The 19,752-nt window shown below is 28.3% G+C and overlaps 1 protein-coding gene across 21 annotated transcripts in view; it reads right to left on the bottom strand.

Moving 5' to 3' along the window:
- Window positions 1-19,752, bottom strand: part of LOC107453525 (potassium voltage-gated channel subfamily KQT member 1) — a 432,066-nt gene that overhangs the window by 37,648 nt on the left and 374,666 nt on the right. For 12 of the 21 annotated variants that reach the window (XM_071181311.1, XM_071181312.1, XM_071181300.1 and 9 more), the window contains exons 5-8: window positions 18,368-18,496; window positions 11,339-11,449; window positions 6,087-6,271; window positions 3,688-3,759 (exon numbers count right to left, since the gene is read on the bottom strand). In XM_071181311.1, the coding sequence (XP_071037412.1) occupies window positions 3,688-3,759; window positions 6,087-6,271; window positions 11,339-11,449; window positions 18,368-18,496 (497 nt within the window). The remainder of the gene's footprint in view (window positions 1-3,687; window positions 3,760-6,086; window positions 6,272-11,338; window positions 11,450-18,367; window positions 18,497-19,752) is intronic. The other 9 variants (XM_071181310.1, XM_071181314.1, XM_071181301.1 and 6 more) reach the window with 1 other exon arrangement.

Below are 19,752 nucleotides of genomic sequence, written 5' to 3'. Positions count from 1 at the left end.
GCTATATGCTATCATAATTTAAAAGCATGAAATAATTTTTTTAAATGGAAAGAATGCAACCAAAAAGATATAATAAGTTCAGTTTCGTTGAAAGAGCGTGGACTGTACGTAGTAATAGTGATTGGTTACATCAATATTGTTCTTAGAATGAGTCTGGGTATTGAAGATGATGTTTTTTTTTATTACAGTGATTTAACTCTAAATCAGTCTTAATTTTTCACTATGCATTTTCTATTATTATTATTATTTACAATTATTATTTACTATCAATTGTTATTTTTTTATCTTCGTTATTATTGTTATTTTATCATTGCTATTTTATGTTATTGCCATTGTATTACAAATTTTGTTAGTTTCAAAACGTAGAATTTTATTAGGGAAGCGTGGACCTAGAAGGGATTTATTTTCACGTAGCTTGAACTATAAGCTGTGGGTGGAAATAAATCCCGATCCGTTTTAGTCTTTTTATTTCAAGTGATGACATGGAAGCTTGCCAATCGTTGAGGTGACTCAGGTTCAAATCCCAGACACTGTGGAGGTACGTATTCTGCATCCGGCTCGCACCATCCATAATGCTGACATCAAAAATGTCCTCAATGATCATGGGTTGAAAATCTTTGACCATTGGGCTAAACATGGGAGGTTTTCATAGTTTTTCTCTTCAGGTTACGCAATCGAGAGTTAGATTTACCAAAAAGTCTTCAACGAAAGCTAGTTCATTCGAATGCTTGCTCCAGAAGTTACTTTGTCATCTGGGTAAGGTTTAAAATTGCAAGACTACGGAACTGAACAATGATATTCTTAAATTCAGACCTGGGTCGGCTGTTAAACACCGGTTATAAAATGATACCATGAATATAGAAGTTCTTATCTCCACCAGAATAAGAGTAATTGCAATTTATTTATTTTAAGGTTGCTAGCATAGTACCCACTCAAAAATATTTTTTCCTAGAGATAAGGCATTTCTGAGGATTGAAAATTTAAAAATCTGGAAAGTTATAAATCTGAGCCATGTTCAAGAGATAAGAGATTTGTGATCAAATCTGTCCAGTTATGTTACGTGTGAAAACATGCTTTTTTAGTTAACATAGTAGTAGTATTTTTATACTAATTTGTATGTACATATTCCTTTAACAAAATAAAAAAAAATTAACAATCATTTATCAATATAATAAGCATAAAACTTATTAAAAACGTTTTTAGTAAAAATGCGAAAGATTTTTAATGTCTACACTGTAGCAATTACGAAGACAAATATGATCAACATGATATGTTGAAATGCTGGAATTCCATTTTCTACAAATCAGACGAACATGCACAGGGAATACAACGTTTCACAAACACGTGAATAGACGCAATCACAATAAATTACATACAATAAATAACCAAGTAAAACACACACAATTTCAAGAAAAATCGCGTGTTGATGTACTGAGAAAGAAAAAGTATGTTTAAAACTACCAGATGGTCATTTTTGTGAAGTAAACATTAAAATATGGTTTTATAATCTGTGATAAAATTTGTTAAACATGGTAACATTTAGTAATTTTAAGATGATTAAAAGAATCATGTTCCTTAGGAGAATAATCCTTAGAGCTTTTCATGAAAGCCATTCATTCGGTTGAGCTTACATTTCAGTTTTGTATTTTTAACTGAATGTTTCCGGTAAACCGTTATTATATGAATGGTTTAAATACAGAATAGTTTGGTTTTATTAATCAGAACTAAGCTTTTTTTCAGAAATGTCATTAATAAACAGTACGGTAGTAATTTTACGAGAATTTTTTTGTCTGGGAGATTTTACTATGCCACAAAACCCATAGAATGACTTACTGTAATAAAATTTGGAAGTTTGCAATGCAAAAATTAATTTTTAACTTTAAATTCATGTAACATCCAAATATGTTTCAGGGCAAATATGAATTATAATTACAAAATAGCGAATTAAAAATAGTTAACCCATTGAGTTTTTGATAAAAACCCATTAAAAAAACTGGTAGTTTTAATACTCATAAATAAAATGAAGGTAAGGCCGAGGCTAAGATCGGAAACCCTTTGGAAAACATTGGTGACTTTAATACCTAGTAATAAACTGGGTATTGTAAGAGATTAAATTTTTAAATAAAACACCCATTTAAAATAATAAAACTATAATATTTACAAATGACATGCTTGATTATAATGATTAATATGAGTAAATAAAAAATATGTCTGAAGATATATCGTGCAATAAAACAGATATTCAAAAAAAAAAAAAAAAAAAAAAAAAAAAAAAAAAAAAAAAAAAAAAAAANAAAAAAAAAAAAAAAGAAAGAAAGAAAGAAAATGAAAACTTATTTTGTTACGTTTTATTTTTGGAATTTTAATTGTAGGGAATGGGAACACGAACTACAGTTTTATTTTTAATGTGTCACAGATTAAGCAGGTTATAAATAACTGTTGGATTTTATTTCCTTGATTTGTTTTAAAAATTATATAACCTTTTCCCTTATTATTACCTTGATTTTATTATCACCCCGATTAATGATTATTAAATATGCTAAAAACGCAGTTTAATATCCTTTATGATAAAAGCAAAATTTCATCAATGGAAATTATAATTTGTATAGAACGTGTAATATAACTTATTAGGCGTAATTTTTTGTTTTAGTGTAGTACTTAATTCTTTAAGTAATAAGCGATAGAATTTATTACGTTTAATTTTCCACTTTTATGAAATGTTGAAAACAGTTTTACAAACATTAAAAAGTATTTTTTTAATCCTTATTTTTTATTTACACGTTCACTAAAATGTAAGTTGGAGGGCTAACGAACAAAATATTGAAAACTTTCCAAAAATATTAAGAAGGAGTAAAAAAGTACAGTATTTTGCAGCAAAGTTTAAAAATTAGGGCCTTTTCGAGTTGAGTTACGCTTCTCAATTTTCGGTGTTTCAAATAGTTTAAAGAAGGTAGGTAGCTATGTTTAAATAATTTATTTTTCAAAGGAAATTTATGAAATAAGTGTTTTACAAGGGTTTTTAAAAAACGAAACAAAAAAAAAAAGATTTTAGAAATCAATTAAGGAACGAAAATAGACAGAAATGTTCGATTTAAAATTTTTTTTTTAAGTTTTAAAAATAAGTTAAAAGTTTCTCTGCCCCTTAAATAGAAAAATGGCTTCTTCTGCTTTTCAAACCATTCTCATTGAAATATTTGCTTGGACATCTCTTAATTTTGACTCCTAGTTGCAAAAAGGTGTTGTTTCTTGCTCAGACTGACTAATGGTTATTTTGAAAACATTTTAAAGTATTTTTCAGATAGCATAGCCATCTGTTGACAAAATTTGCAAGTAATTTGCAACATCGGGAGAGTTAATAATTTTGTTATTGGGGAGGTTTGTCAAGCAAAATGCAACAAAATATGCTTTTCTTGATTGATTAATTGATTTTTAAAACCACCACCTTTATCTCCACACATGGAATTAATTTCGTTCTCTTGGGCTATACAATATTTAAATTTGATTAACTATTTCTATATTTAAGTCAGAAAGTAGAATATGATTAGAATATCCAGTTGCATAAGAACAAAAGCTTATTTCGCTTCATGTTAGTGAGCCATAACAGATGGCGTGTTAGTCGCAGCATGCAGCATTAAAAGCAAGATGCATAATGAAAGGAGAGAAAGATAGATGAAAGCTCATACTTACAAGCCGGATGTGCCTTGCGGTAGATCAAGCCTGTCTTTGAGCTTAATGCTCGTGAATGAACCAGAGTGGAAGCTGGAAGGAGGGAGGTGCTTGTTCATATTAAACATTCAGTTTAAAGTGCAGCAGGCAATGATGCAGGCATAGATTCAAATGACACAGTTCATCATTCTTTAGTATTAAAGTCATGCATTACAACAAATGAACAGAGAATTAGATGTTTACTGCTTGCGTGAAATATGTAAGCGGATTGTGGTAGAAATATTGATGCATTTTTACTGAAGACTATAAATCGTCATTGGAATTACTGGGATTTAATGATTAATTTATATAAGAGATTATAAAAGGACGCTTTAAAAATATTAAATTTTAAGAAAATGAAAGTAAATGGAACACTTATAGATTCAGCTGCTATAATCTAAAATTACAGACATGGCTAGCTCATACTTTAACCTATACATAATAACCTATAAATAATTTTTTTAGAGAGTAAATTCACTCTTCTGCCAATTTTGAAAAAGTAAAATTCCAAAAATAAATAAATAAATAAATAAGTGTGAATTTTGAAGAAGAGTCAAATTTATTGCCACTTTCTGATATAGATTATATTACAACTAACATATTAATTGCGCTAAGTAAACACTTTAGATTAATTAGTTGAACATTTAACCAAGGATCATTATATGGCCTAATTTAAAGTGTTTTTGGATTAATTAGAATTATTTTGATTAATGTTTCTAAAAAAACTTTAGAAATAAAATTTTTAAAATATAATATTTTTTATTCATATTTTCTTCCTTTCCCCATAATTTTTCAATATGCTTGAGGAAGAGATGTATGATCCTGGTATTTTAAGTGTTTACTTATCATAAAGAGCAAAAAATATATATATATAATTTCACCAAACAATTCACGTACTCACGGAAAAATTTTTGAGGAATGAAACTCGATATGCATCAATATATTAAAAAAGATATTCATTTACCGGACTCTGGTTGGCATACACTTTGTTGATGACAATTGAAATTATTAAAACTTTTTGCTTTTTCAGGAGGGCAAATCAAATTTTTAACAAACGATCCCTAAGAACAAATATATGAGCAACCTGGATTTGAAACTCAGGAATAACTGGGTTGCTTAGTCGCGGGAAAAAATGTTAATAGTAATGAAATTCTCTCCAAGTGGCAGGCTTGTCTTTGGTTAAGTCGCATTATTGTTAAAGTAACGGTAGGACCTTTTGGTGTTTTTTCAATGTAATGCCAATGTGGGTTAATTTCACTAAAAAGTTCAGATACTCGACCTAAGTTTTTATTTGTCTTCTGAATTGCGTTTAAAGTTACAAGATGGCTGTAATTGTCTCTTATCCATTATAACTTATTTGTTGACGATGAAAGAATATTACTATTTCCAACATAAAATTTGAAGGCTATTGAGAACAAATAATCAGAGCTAAGACGCTTTTTTTCTCAGAAAAGAAGAAGTGCTTAGAGAATTTAGAACGATTACAATTTTAATAGGATATAAATTTGCGTGTTTTTTGATAATGTGAAAATAAAAAAGAAGAATTTCCAAAGCGTGAGAGGTGCAAGCTATTAAGACTAAATAATCAATGTGATAGAGCCTCTTGTCTTGATGATCTGAAGGAAGAAAAGTTTACTGAAATTCAAGCAATAATAGCAAATATAAAAAATTCTTAATAAGAAAACTTTGTAAGACGTACTGCCGAAAAATTATTACAATTCGTATTATTTATTTTCCAATCTAGATACGTTTAAAGAATATTGATTCATTTAATTCATATGATTACTTTAAAATTAACTTTTATAAAATTTGAGTAACGTAAAACTAGAATATCCTAAATCTACTTAATAATTAATACTTCAAAAAAAAACTAATCGTAATTACCAAAACTATGAGGTGTTAGATATGAACTAGTTTCTTGATACACTGGAAGTAACAGTAAAACACTGTGCATCCTGTTGTTTTAGCTTAAGGAAATTAAGTAAAAAGTTCTTAAGGAAATTAAGTAAAAAGAAAAAAAAGCTTGCAAAGTTCTAGAAATTATCTATTTAATTTTTTATCTGATTGGTAAAATTGCAAATAAAATTAAGTGGTATTATTTAAACCAATATCTTCTTGAAATTAAAACTTTATGAAGTAGCTTAATTTTTTTGAAAAACTTACGCATGAAATATTGTCGCCATATTTTTAAAAGAAATTTTGTTTTACACTCATTAAAGAACATATTTAATTACTTTTGCACAACTGATCATCGACGTTTGAATTTGGATTCAGTAATCACCTAATTCTTATTCTCAGCTAACATATGAAACAGAGTGCTTTAAAAGCACTGTTACAAGAAAAGGAGAGAGTGGCGATGTTTGAAATTTAATTCAACTCACGCTGGAGGACTTGGTAGTGGCATCTGATGTATTTTCCAAGTAGCAATGGACATGGAATTCTCATCTGCGGCGTAACATCTCCATAAACACTGGATAAGCGTTGCAGCTGGAACTCGTCTTCGAATCATGTGCTTTTGACGCTGCTGTTGTTGAACTTTTAAAGCGAATCCAGATCCTAAAATTCCCTAGAATGAAGCTAAACTGTTTAGAAATAAAATAGCATTAAACGATGTTATTTTTTCTAGGTGAACAAAAGGATATAATTATGCATGGTGTCTAATGCCTCTATCACACGAGAGAAAAATATGTGCAACTGCAAGTGTAACTGCAAGTGTAAGTGCAACTGTAAGTGAAATTCCTCCGTTCGGAGTTGCCGAAAGGGTTGCTTAATTGCCTGAACGGTTGCCTGAAATTGGGTTACCATATTTTTTTATTTATCTTTACTTTTGGCTCATATTTAATTTTATCATATGATTCTATTATATCATAGTTTCTCAACGATGTTCGTAAAGATGCTGTAGAATATNAAAAATTGTGACACGTCAATATAACTAACCTTAAGTGTAAAGTAAGAAAAAAGGCCTTAAAAATTTTAATGCTGGCAAAAATACTTAGGTAAGGCAAATAAACTACGCGTGTAAAGTGAACTGGTTATTAAGATTTCTTTTGCGTGCCAGCAAAAGCATTTTGACAATGTCAATACAACTACATGTGAAAAGTCATGTACAATGCAACTACATGTTAAAGAGTTTTGTACAGGAAAAAGCTTCTTCGACAATTACAAGTGTAAAGATTATTTTTTTACAGGAAAAATTTTGATTAGCACATTACGACAATAGTAAAAATTTTTTGGCCCACTCAAAAATTTCTAAAAAAAATCAATGCACTTAAAAAAATGTAAGCAGGCTCTCTATATAGGGATTATGTTTTTTTTCTTAACTTGAAACAGAGTATAATACGCATGAAGTGTTCCATTATTGCTGCTCTTAATATACATTTTTAGAATCCTTTCAAAAATGAAACATGACAAAGTACATACATTGATGGTTTCCAAATTAACATTAGGAGGAGGAAAAGCAAAATTATAATCCAGAACACTTTTGAGAAAAGCATATTACTGTGTAAATAAGTTTAACATGATTTGATTTTCGCGAACATATGGTTAAATTTGTCACCTCATTAAGGTTATAATAAATTTGTATGATATTAGAACTTAAGGCACTCAATTAGATTCACTGCTAACGAGTCTAAGTGTCAACGAGTAAGATTTTTCTTTTTTCAAAAATTTTTTTATTTTAGAAACTTTAAAAAATTATTCTGTTCTAAAATTAGGGAAAAAGAAACGTTTAGTTAAAAGTGAAGTATAATAAAAATAAAATAAAAGAAATAAAAAAATTTTCACTTTATAATTTCAGTTTACTCTTATTCAGTTAGAATTTGTAGCGAGTTGAACCGAAATATAGTATAAATTTGTTCATACCTCAATACTGTGCTATTTCGAACCATTTTATCGTACTTCGTATCATGATTACACGATACTACTTTATTTTTCAACTTGAACGGAAATATGGTTCAGGTTAACATCTTACTAAGGTTACAGAAAATTTGCACTTCATTATGGTTCACAGTTAATTACGATTCTAACCATGATATTATGGTTCAGCGTTGAACCGAATTTTCTTATGTAGAAAAATGTGAATGCAGTTTATTTTAGGGGATTTAATAGTAGAGGTGACTCCAAAATGACTGTAGCTTTTGGACAAAGAAAATTTTTTCCGACATAACAAATTTTGCAAATTTTTAAAATTTTTTTTAAATTAGAATTTTTAATTAAAAATTTACTTGAAAATTTTATAAATTAGAGAACTTTATTCTAATATAAGAATAAAGAATTTAATTTTATAATGTAACTTTAAGTTTGGTAATGAAATAAATGTTTTACTTTTGCTCTACATAAAACATGAATGACTTGGATTTATAAAAAAAAAGTAAAAGTTTTAGCACAAGTTTTCAGTTAATTTATTTTTGAAATAAACGTAATTAATAATTCACGCAATTTTACTCATTTTTTAGACAGTATTTAAATTGAATTTTAAGAGATTTTTTTAATTAGAAATTTTTAGAGAATTTTATAATTTAGAGAATTTTTTCTAATACAAGTATAAAGAATCTAATTTTCTAATGTAAAATTAAGTTTGATAATGAAATAAATGTTTTCCTTTACACAACATAAAACATGAATATCTATGAATAATTTATTAAAAATGAATTTAAAAAAGCTTAACATAAGTTTTCAGCTAATTTATTCTTGAAATAAACGTAATTAATAATTCACGCAATTTTATAAATTTTTTAAAAAATTAGTTAATTAGAATTTTTAAAGAATTTTTCAATTAGAATTTTTTTGAGAATTTCATAAGTTAGAGAATTTTTTCTAATGTAAGTATAAAGAATCTAATTTTCTAATATAACTTTAAATTTGATAATGAAATAAATGTTTCATTTTTACACTTCATAAAACAGGAAAGTAACTTGGATTCATAAAAAAATGAATTTAAAAAAGTTTAACATAAGTTTTCAGCTAATTTATTTTTGAACTAAACGAAATTAATACTACATGCGCTGTATATTTTTCTAAATTAATTTGACATTCTTTCACGAATTAAACTTTTGTCGTTATTTTCAGACAAAACATAATACGAAGCAAATGGCATCATTTAAAAGAAATTTCTGAAATGTCAGTATATGACACCTATATGAAAAACACGTGTAAGATTTAGAAATACTTGAATTGCTTTGCCTTTTTCTACATTACTTAATCAATCATTTTGTTCCGCCAACATCCCAAGTTATTGTATAATTAAAAAAGTCCAAATTTTACAAGATCGTTCTTGTTTTTTAAATTTATTTTGAGATGGTGTTTTTGAGTAATCTAATAATTCGATTACACAAAACTACCGAATCTATAAAATCAAATTTATTAGTTTATTTGTGCTTTTAAGGCACTTGAAAGAAGTAAATGAGTTTTAGCTTAATTTTATTAATCCATTAAGATGAGAGCAAAAACTTTTCTGAATTCTTTATCGGGATTATTTTTTAAAACATACATTGCCCTAAGAAATTGACAACAAAAACTAACTTTAAATTTTTTTTAAGTTAATTGAAATTTATCATCCCATTTTATTAAAAATAATGTCTAAAAATTGCGTTAGATTATTAAAATACAGATTTTTTCGCTTAACTTAAAATAAGTAATGAATAGAGTTTCTTAAAAAAATATTTTTGAGTATTATTTTCAATCATATTTTAACTTGGATTTTTAAAAAATATGATTAAATTTTATAAAAAATCTCATCCCAGAAAAGTGTGTTAGATAAATATGCGAAAAACAGAATCTCTGTAACTCATTAATTTATAATAATTAATTCGCTGATTTTTTATGCAGCAATAACAATTCATTTATATCTATAAATTTTTTATTATAAACGTCATTGAACAGACTACCTAGTTTTGGATTTACGATTATTATTGCTCAACTCACTAGCCTTGTACTTTTGTTCCCTTAGGATCAAGTATTGGGGAGAAATTTTGGCTTTGTTCTGGACTTTTTGATAGAATTAACCAGCATTTGCGTTAGATGGTGATGAAAACCACGAAAACCTGAAACGGTAATCCTGAAAGCAAGGGGACTCTTACCCTTGATCCGTCAAACACTGATGATATTTTATGTCAGCACAGTGGTCGGTGCGAGCCGGATGCGGAATTCGTATCGACCAGTCATCGCTGGGAGCTGAACCCGGTTTTCAACATTGGAAGGAGAACACTCTATCCTCTGAACCACCACAGCCCATGTCTATGAATTTTATTTTATAACCTTTGAACAGCCGATCTACTTTTCGGAATATCGATTAATTTAATAATTTTATTTTATAATTGTCATTGAACAGCCGACCCAATTTCGGGTTTACGACTATCATGGTTCAATATTGTAGTCTTGCGATTTTTAATTCAATACACAGAAGGCAAGGGGACTCCTGTATTGGGAGAAATTTGCTACCGCTGAAGACTAATATCGATGAATTTTATTTTATTTTATAACCAGCATCGTTGAACAGCTGACCCAATTTTCGAGTTTACGACTACTAATATTCAACTCAGTAGCCTTGAAATTTTAAACCCAATCCAGAAAACAAAGGAACTCCTTTATCAAGTATTGTTTGAAATTTGTCCTTATGGAGGACTTTTTTGATTTAAATAACCCGTCTTTGCGTTACATGGAGAGGAAGACCACGAGAACCCTCCACGGCTAGCCTGACGGCAAAGGGACTCTAACTCATGATCCGTCTACCACTGATGATATTTCGCGTCAGCACTGGGGTCAGTGCAAGCAGGATTCGGATTCGTACCGATTAGCCATCGCTGGGATTCGTACCCGGTTCACCTCATTGCAAGGCGAACTCTTTATTTCCTGAGAAATCGCAGCTCAATATCGATGAATTTTATTATTATTTTCTTATAACCGTTATTGAACAGCCGACCCAATTTTGGGTTTACGACTACTAATGTTTAACTCCGTAGCCTTGCAATTTTGAACCATTCCAGAAGACAAAGAAACTCCTGGTATGATTTGTCATACCCCAGAGGTATAATTTGTTATAGGAACATGGGGAGATTCAAATGAATTAATTCAAATTTAAGTAATTGATTCAAGCCTTTCAAGTGATTGATTTTCCTCAAAATTCCCGGTTTCAGTTCGAAAATTTTCCGAAATGTGTCACTTGAAGTTTTTTTTCCACAGTTCTTATACTAGCTTTGCGGTGTTAAATAAATTCGTTCTAAAATGTCGACATGTTATTATAGCTGATCATGGAAAATTCAAAAATGTCATAATGTGATTTTCCTTCATTTAAAGATTTAAATAATCGTGATGTAATTTTCAGTTTTCCCCTCAATTTGCACGATTACCATGCAGTGCCATCTATTGTAAGACTTTAAAACTGAAAAGAAAAGTCTGAAAAAAAATATGTGCCTCATCACATAAATTTGCTATAATAACTAAATTTGCTTTTTTTTTTATACATATTTCAAAGCATCTGTCTAATTAAGACTCCCATGCATTCGCTTCACTTTTCCCTTTGGTTAAATTCACATAACCATCACTTCCTCCTCTAGGATAAGAGCAGTTTTATTTCTAGGTTATTCCTTATCTTTAGTTAACTGTCTTAATGATAATTAGTTAAATTGCTACTTACGGCAGGTAGAGCGAAAAAGGAGATGCCAAGTAAGGCGCAGAAAGCAGCTATCAATTTCCCAGGCCACGTGATAGGCACTGTATCTCCATAGCCTACTGTGCACAAAGTTATCTGAAAAAGAACAATTTAAATGTCAAACATTGTTAATTAGTCTTTTGTTCGATTTGATCACGGGTAATTTTTTTCCAACAAAATGAAATAAAGCGGAGCTTAAAATAAGAAGAGCAAGACTAATATTACAATGAAAGTGATTTTTAAAGAGGCTTGATTCAAAAATTTAAACTACTGTGTTACACAACATTTATTTATTGCACTTGATGTGTGTAAAAGAATTATTACCTGGTTCACTTTTGATCGAATAATCGAATTTTTTTGAATTAACATAGAATTTTAATTCTACAAGGGATAGACCTTAAAATTGATGATTACTCAGTGCTTGAAATGTTCTAAGTTTAAAACTAGACGCAAAACGCACTTTCTCTGAATAAACAAAGATTTATTTCAGTGTATTCTGATTTATGATCATCAAAATATGGGGGCTGTAATTTATAAAATTTGATAATAACAGTTTGGTTGAAAGAAGGGTCAATATTCATATTGATTTAATTTTTTAACTTATCATATTCATATTAATTTAATTTTTTGAGTATTATATATAGAATTAAAGCGAATAAAATTTGTATACAAATTTACAAACTCGTTAACTGAAAGATAATTCAATACAATAAATATTCGTTATACTTATTTATTTTATTTTATTCTTTAAATTAATAATGATAGATATGTGTTTGAATTTTAAGGTATAAAGAATTTTACTATATTTTCTATGAAATTTCAAGTGAAAAAATCCAAAACTTGAACTTAATTGATGGGACGTTTTAGACCATAATATCTCGGAAACATCGAACGTTCAAAGTTTTATTGCTCTCGTAAACTATTTGTCTTATTCCATTAAAATTGAGGTTTAAAAATACCAAGATTATAATAAATGGTACATTTTTGTAAACATTACAAGCTAAAAAATTTTCCATCACTACTTTGAGAACAAAGTCTATCAATAATTGAAAAATATTTTTGTATGAATTTATCTTTGTATAAACAGGCTTCGAAAATTTTCCATTATTACTTTAATTACTAAAACGCCATCAATTATTGAAAAATAATTTTTGTAGGAAATCATCTTTGGATAAACAAGTCTTGTAGTTGACAATTTTTCAACACTACTTTAAACACTAAAACAATCAATAATTGAAAGTATTTTTTTGCGTAGAATCATCTTTGAAAAACAAGTTTTGTAGTTTTGTTAATGTTTCATTATTACTTTAGGTAATTAAGTAATCCACAAATAAAAAGTATTTTTTGGTACGAAATTTTCTTTGGATAATCAAGTTCTGTAGTTTTGTCAATTTTTCATCATTACTTTAAGCACTAAAATAATCAGTAATTGTTTATGTTTATTAATGTTCTTTCTATTTATCATCTTTGGACACACAGGTTTGTTGTTGCGTCAATTTTTCTTTTTAATTTGAATAAATATTTCTACAATTAAGGGCAAAATGTTATAGGTAAAATAAAAATTAAAGGGCTGTTTGAACTTCCGAATATTCTCCTGATTTAAGTAATGAAAGTATGCTTAGATTTCGATTCTCATCAGTGCTTTCAGAGGAAAAAATATGTAAATGCGAAAAAGTACGTTTTTGTGTCTTATTTTGTAATTTAAAATATTGTACGCTTAAATTATTTAGCAGATTTAAAGTTAATTGAACCATTATCATAATTCTTAAACATTGCAACATTTAGATAACTCGTAGCAATTGCAAAATCAACCTTAATGCATACAAAAATAAGAGAATATCTTCTAATTTTAGGTTTTTTAATTTTTGGTAGTAATTTTATTAATTTTAGTTTGGTTTGATTAATGAGTGGATTTTCATTTGCACATAAAAATCCAATCATTTGATCAAACGTTAATCAAATATGTTCGTTTTTTTTTGTTGCTCTGTGTGTGGTTTGCAACTCGTTAGATTTTTGAAATAGAGTAAGTCATCTGAAGTAAAAGAGATATTACATTTTCTGTAATTCAATATATTTAATAAATTGATTTAATCGGAGATTTAGACATTAAAATCAAACATCAATGTATTTTATTATTACAAATTTCAGAAATTAACAAAATAAAAGATATTTCATGAAATAAAAAAAATTTTTCTTACCTTTTCAATACATTTTATTTGTTATTTGTCAAATAGTAACATGACATCTTTTAATACATTTTATTTACTTTTTTAATACATTTTATTTATTATTTGTGCAATAGTTATTGGAAAAGATTGAGTGAATTTTTATAAAAGATGAAGTGAGAAAATTCACGAATTTATTCAATGTATCATTTTTTTATAATTTTAATTTTCCTATAGATAATTTATTCAATATTTCTTCAATAATAAACCTCCAGGAACTGACAGTCAGCTTGTTTAAAAAATTGATTTTTGTAACAATATTTCTTAATTAATATTCATGATTACATCTGTCTAGGGCAGCAAATTAACAATTCTTGGGCGGCGAAAAGCTGTCAAAATGTTTTCTTCTGCTTCAGATTAAGCCAAAATATAGCCTATATACAAAAAAAATCTTCAAATAACTTTTGATCTCGTAAATTTAATTTCCTCTTCGCATTAGCATTAGGTATCTTTTATTATTCAAACTAAGCATCGTAATTACTTGCTAACGAATTTACATAACATTTCGTCTTCACAGAGTGTAAACAAAGAACATGTTAATTATGCTAATTCAATTAATTCCGAGAGTTCCACGTAAGAATAATCAATTCGTCACACTCATTTTTATTTCTTTTAATATTTTATTTAATTTGTTTTAGATTTCTTGACTTACATTATAGGGAAATATTAGAAAAAAAAAATAAATAAAAAGAAATGGCCTCCTATTTTAACGTTAACAAATATTGTTTTTATCGTAAGAATTTAACAGCAGAATATTCCTGTATTATAGCTCTAATAAAAATTTACGAAAATTAAATATCTATGGATTTTGTCAAAGCTTAACAAATTGTAATTATCTATAGCATTTAAAACGAAAATTACTTTGGTATGCAAATTTTCAATGGAAGTTATGTTGTATTTAAAAAGTTACTTACAAAATATTTCCGCAAAAAGCATTCAAGGCTCATCAAAATTAGGGGTTTTTATATCAGAGAAACGCAATGATTACAGATTATAAACTCATTTTTATTACATAGGGAAATTGTGATGTCACAATGAATTAGATACTGAGATGTCATTGTAAAAGACAAGGGCACTAAATGAAGTCCTCTCAACTTGTAGTTCTCAATGGAAGTTATGGAATCTGTTCATATATTTTTTATTATGTAGGAAGTATTTGTATTAAGGTGAGTATTTTTACTGTTCATTCATTAATGTAATATAGATATTCTAAAACAAGCAGTTCAATTTGAATTATTCAAAAGCATTTGTTATAAAGAGCTGTTTTAAATTTACGAACACGTCTAATACAAGAGCATTATAATTTATGATGTCCATTTTTCAATTGTACTTAATTCAACGTAAACTTTTAGATATACTATTTTACACATTTCATATCGAATCATGTAAGAAGAAATCCTAATTGAATATTTATTATTTAATTTTTAAAAAAAATGTTTTTCGCTCATATTGTAAAAAGTTCCGAATCAAATTACGGTGTAAAACACCAGCACTTTGTTTATATCATCCACAGAATCTATTGTTAGCGTAAAATATTAGATCGTAAATTTTACAGCAATATTTATTTAATTAGAGTAATACAGTAATTTTACCGTAATTATTACTGTAAATATTACGGTGCATCAGATTTTTTTCCATAACATGTTTCGGAAAAATTAATTTTACTGCAAAAAGTACCTGCACCCTAAGTGCTCGTACTTTTCCCCGTAGTTTAATCCGAAAATTTTTACAACCCTGTATTTTTCAGACAAAATTACTCAAACGAGATTATTTTTTTAAAAAATTTAAAAAAATATAACTAATTATTTTTATAAACAGTATTTTAAACAAAAAGGTCAAATAGAACACACATATTTTACACAAAAATTTGTAGTATACATTTAAAACAAATTGCCAATATTTTACTCACAAATAACAAATTACTTTAGCATAATATATAAAAAAATTAATTTTATAATTATGCAAGATGTAAGGTGACATGCTCTACATCACTCAAGTCAACATTTTCAAACCTTATTACTCACGTAATAAAAGAAATATTTGAGCAATCATCCCGAGGGCAATTTTATCGACATTCCACCGCCCACATTATTGAATACCAGCAAATACACTTCTCGAAAAACAAAATTATCAGATGAAGTTTATGAGAGTCGCCAAAAGCTGATTTTTCTCCTTTTAAAGTGTTTTGTTAATAATCTTGAAAACTGTTCCTTGGCAGTTGTTCTTTTTCTTTTTAATCTCTTTGCTAAATCTAAACGTAGTATTGCTAAAAATACTTTAATTGATACTGGTGATATTGTTACCTCCTCCTGAAGAGAAATTTTTTAAAATTTGATTAAAATTTGGTTTATTTATTTATTTTTTTCAAAATACTGATAATTAAATGTCAGATTGCAGAGAAAAAAACAATCCAAAATGCGAAATTCAAGAATTTTTTTATAGGCAAAAAATAGTTTTTATTTGCAATTAGTGTATTTATAAGCATATTGAAAGCGCAACTAAAATTTTTAATTTAAAGAGCAATACCGATCTTAGTCTAAAAAAGAAATGTAATAGCTATTCTAATTCAAAAATTTTTTTAATACTTAAAATGCTGAGCAATCTGAAGGAAAACAGTTTGGCACACTATAAAGGGAATTTCAGACATATAAATTTATTTTCAATTTAAACTATTTTTCATTGCTTTTAGATATTACCTTGCTTGCTTCAGAAGTTATTCTAAATAAAATGGGCAATCACGCATATTTTTAATTAACGGTTCGTGATTGATGAATAGGGAGTTACAAAATGACTAAACAGAAAAATCAAGCACAGAAGCCTTTTAAGCAACGATGACGAAAGGCACCAGGATTGATGTGGATATGCAGAATGAAGAGTCAATGGAAGTGGAACAGTTTATTATTAACTACGGTATTGAGACACGATTGATAGCTTTTTAAGTATATTGCATTCATTGTGTAATGGTTTTATCACGGCTAAAAATAATAACAGGGTTATCACTAAGCGGTGACTTGGTGTACGACTTTCTCAAGTTTTGATTTGCAATACTTTTGATCATTTTGCTGCAATAATCTTATTTTTCAGCTCATTTTTGTATTTCAGTAAATATTTCAAATGAAATAATGATTATTATATTCTTCAATCCATAGTCAGCAATTTGTCAATAGGGAGTAGCAAAGCGGCGAGTTCGTGAGGGATTATGACCCACGCATAGTAATGTTATCATTGTGGAGACACGAAATGATTGAATTGGTTTATAAATTTAACTAGTAAAAAAAATTTAGTCAATCAAAACAATCCTTTATATCTTGGGTAAGTACAGTGAGGCAAATAAAAAATGAACCACCCTATATATCTTTAGATATAATGATCACATTCTAGAATTCAATCTTTATGGTTTGAGAAGGTGACCTCAAATATGCTATTAATTAGTACAGACGATATTTTAAGTTACAAAATCAGACACAAAAACGTACTTGCTCTGATTTCGACGGATTCGGATTTCTGACCCCCAAAATATAGGGGGTTGCCACAATCTGAAAACTATGGTCCCAGTAGTTTGGTTAAGAGAGCTGTCCGAAGTTTGGATCCCTTAATGTTAATTCTACTTTTTGCGTATTTCGCCATATCTCGATAATGTTTGAAGCTCACTGAAATTTTTTTGTATGCAATTAAAAGAATTCATTTAGACAAAAATAACTCCATGCAGAAAATAAATTTTAGTGTGCATTTATTAATTTTTATTATTTTATTCAATAGTAAAAAAAAATTTAATGGTAACGTATACAAATTTTTACATCATTTTAAAGAATGTACTTTTACCTAAAAAAATACAACATTTGAGCGAAATCAGTTGAACAGTTTCTGAGAAATCAAATTTTGAAAAAGTCGTATTTTAAAAATTTTATTTCGCAGGAACAATTCGACCGATTACGCTCAAATTTTGCATTTCACCATGTAAAATTGAATACTTTAAAAAGAAGAAAAACATTTTTATTACCTTTTAATTTACCTTACAATTCAAAGTTTTCCCACTATTCTTTAATAAGATAATATATATTTACTAAAATTTATTTTTTGCATGAAATTACCTTTGGTTAAAAAAATTTTATGAATGCGTGCAAATTTTTTTTAGTTCGCTTCAATATTTATGGAGATATGGTGAAATACGCAAAAAGTAGAATTAACATTAAGGAGTCCAAACTTTGGAGCGTTCTTTTGACCTAACTATTGAGACCATCTTTCCCGGATTGTAGCTACCCTTTATATTTTTCTGGTCAGAAATCCAAATCCGTCGAGAAAAGACTTGTTTATTAAGGGAAAGTACGTTTTTAAGTCTGATTTCATAACTTAAAATATCGTCTAAAGTCATTAATTTGCATACTTGAAGTCACCCCTTTGAGCCATTAAGATTGAGTCCAAGATTGTGAGAATCCGATCATTAGTTCAAAAGTTATTCTGGGTTGTCCATTTTTTATTTTGCTCTCTGTACATGTTTAGCAATTTTAATGAAAAAAACTAAATTTTATTAAAATTTCAAACATTTACAGAAATAATAAAGAGATTACCAGTTTCATTTCCAGGAAGTAAAACATTTTATAGTAGTTTTAGAGAACGAATAATAAATCTACTAAGAATAACGATGGCTTGTATTTTATGAAAGATCATCGATGTGTGATTCTTATAAATAATCTAGCTTGCTGCAACGAGTTTCATTATTAAAATTGAAACGCAATATTGAATCATAATTGTACTTATGTCCTTTAGATTTAGTAAAAACTTTACTTACCACTCCCCACCAAAGAGCGTCTGCAAAGTTACTGAAATGTTCAGAATTAGTATCTTTTTCTGCTAAGAAAACGAGGAACGAAGAGAAAATGAGACCAAGAAAACCAATATACAAAGTGGTAATGAGTTCCTGAAAAGTAAGGAAGAGAACATTAGGCCTAAAAATTAATGTATGACGCTGAAAATTTTATGTTAAGAATTGTTTCATTAAAATAAATTAATATTCTTGGAAATATTATGAGCGATTTTATTAAAAGTATTTTGATTCAAATGTGTCTAATTAGACTTCAATCACTTTTTATTTTTGTTAATTGAATCTAAATTCTTATGTTAATGATTTATTTATTCTCGCAATATTTGTTAAAAATGAATTAAAATGTTTCTTAATTATTTATCCATAATTTTTTATCGATTCTGTATCATAGTTATTTATACAATGTCAGAATAATGTTTTCTTTTTAAATGGCGATTGCTATTCAAGACCAAATATATTCTATATATTTCGGTTATGCTGCTACCTTCGCTCTACAGTTTTACCAAACGGACTGTTTTCAGCTATACTAACGGGATGTTCTCAGCTACACTAACTGGCTGTTTTAAGATACATTAAAGGACTGTTTTCAGCTACAGTCAACGAGTTTTTTTCAGCTACATAAACGGGCTGTTTTTAATCACACTATTGGGCGGTTTTCAATTTCACTAACTGGGTGTTCAAAGCTACACTAACGGGCAGTTTTAAGCTACACTAACGGGCAGTTTTAAGCTACATTAAAGGACTATTTTCAGCTACACTAACGGGCTTTTTTTAATTACACTAACGGACGGTTTTAAGCTACACTAACGGGTCGTTCACAGCATTTAGAAAAGCATTTACCTTAGCAATGTAGGAATAAAATATTTAATGTTTATGGCGGTAATTGACTTTTAATGGCCATTATAAAATAATTTTTGGAAAAATAAAATGAATAGAGTGATAGTATTGATAATTATATAAATATNATCACACTAATGTGCGGTTCTCAGCTATACTAACAGGATGTTCTCAGGTACACTAACGGACTGTTTTAATCTGCATTAAAGGACTGTTTACAGCTACACTCAACGAGCTTTTTTCAGCTACATAAACGGGCTGTTTTTAATCACACTAATGGGCAGTTTTCAGCCTCACTAACAGGGTGTTCAAAACTACACTAACGGGCAGTTTTAAGCTACATTAAAGGACTATTTTCAGCTACACTAACGGGCTTTTTTTAATTACACTAACGGGCGGTTTTAAGCTACACTAACGGGTCGTTCGCAGCATTTAGAAAAGCATTTACCTTAGCAATGTAGGAATAAAATATTTAATGTTTATGGCGGTATTTGACTTTTAATGGCCAAAATAAA

Source organism: Parasteatoda tepidariorum, chromosome 5 (assembly GCF_043381705.1).
Source record: "Parasteatoda tepidariorum isolate YZ-2023 chromosome 5, CAS_Ptep_4.0, whole genome shotgun sequence".
Lineage (NCBI taxonomy): Eukaryota > Metazoa > Arthropoda > Arachnida > Araneae > Theridiidae > Parasteatoda > Parasteatoda tepidariorum.
Note: the sequence above shows the minus strand (reverse complement) of the source record. Positions and strands in the feature narration are given on the sequence as shown.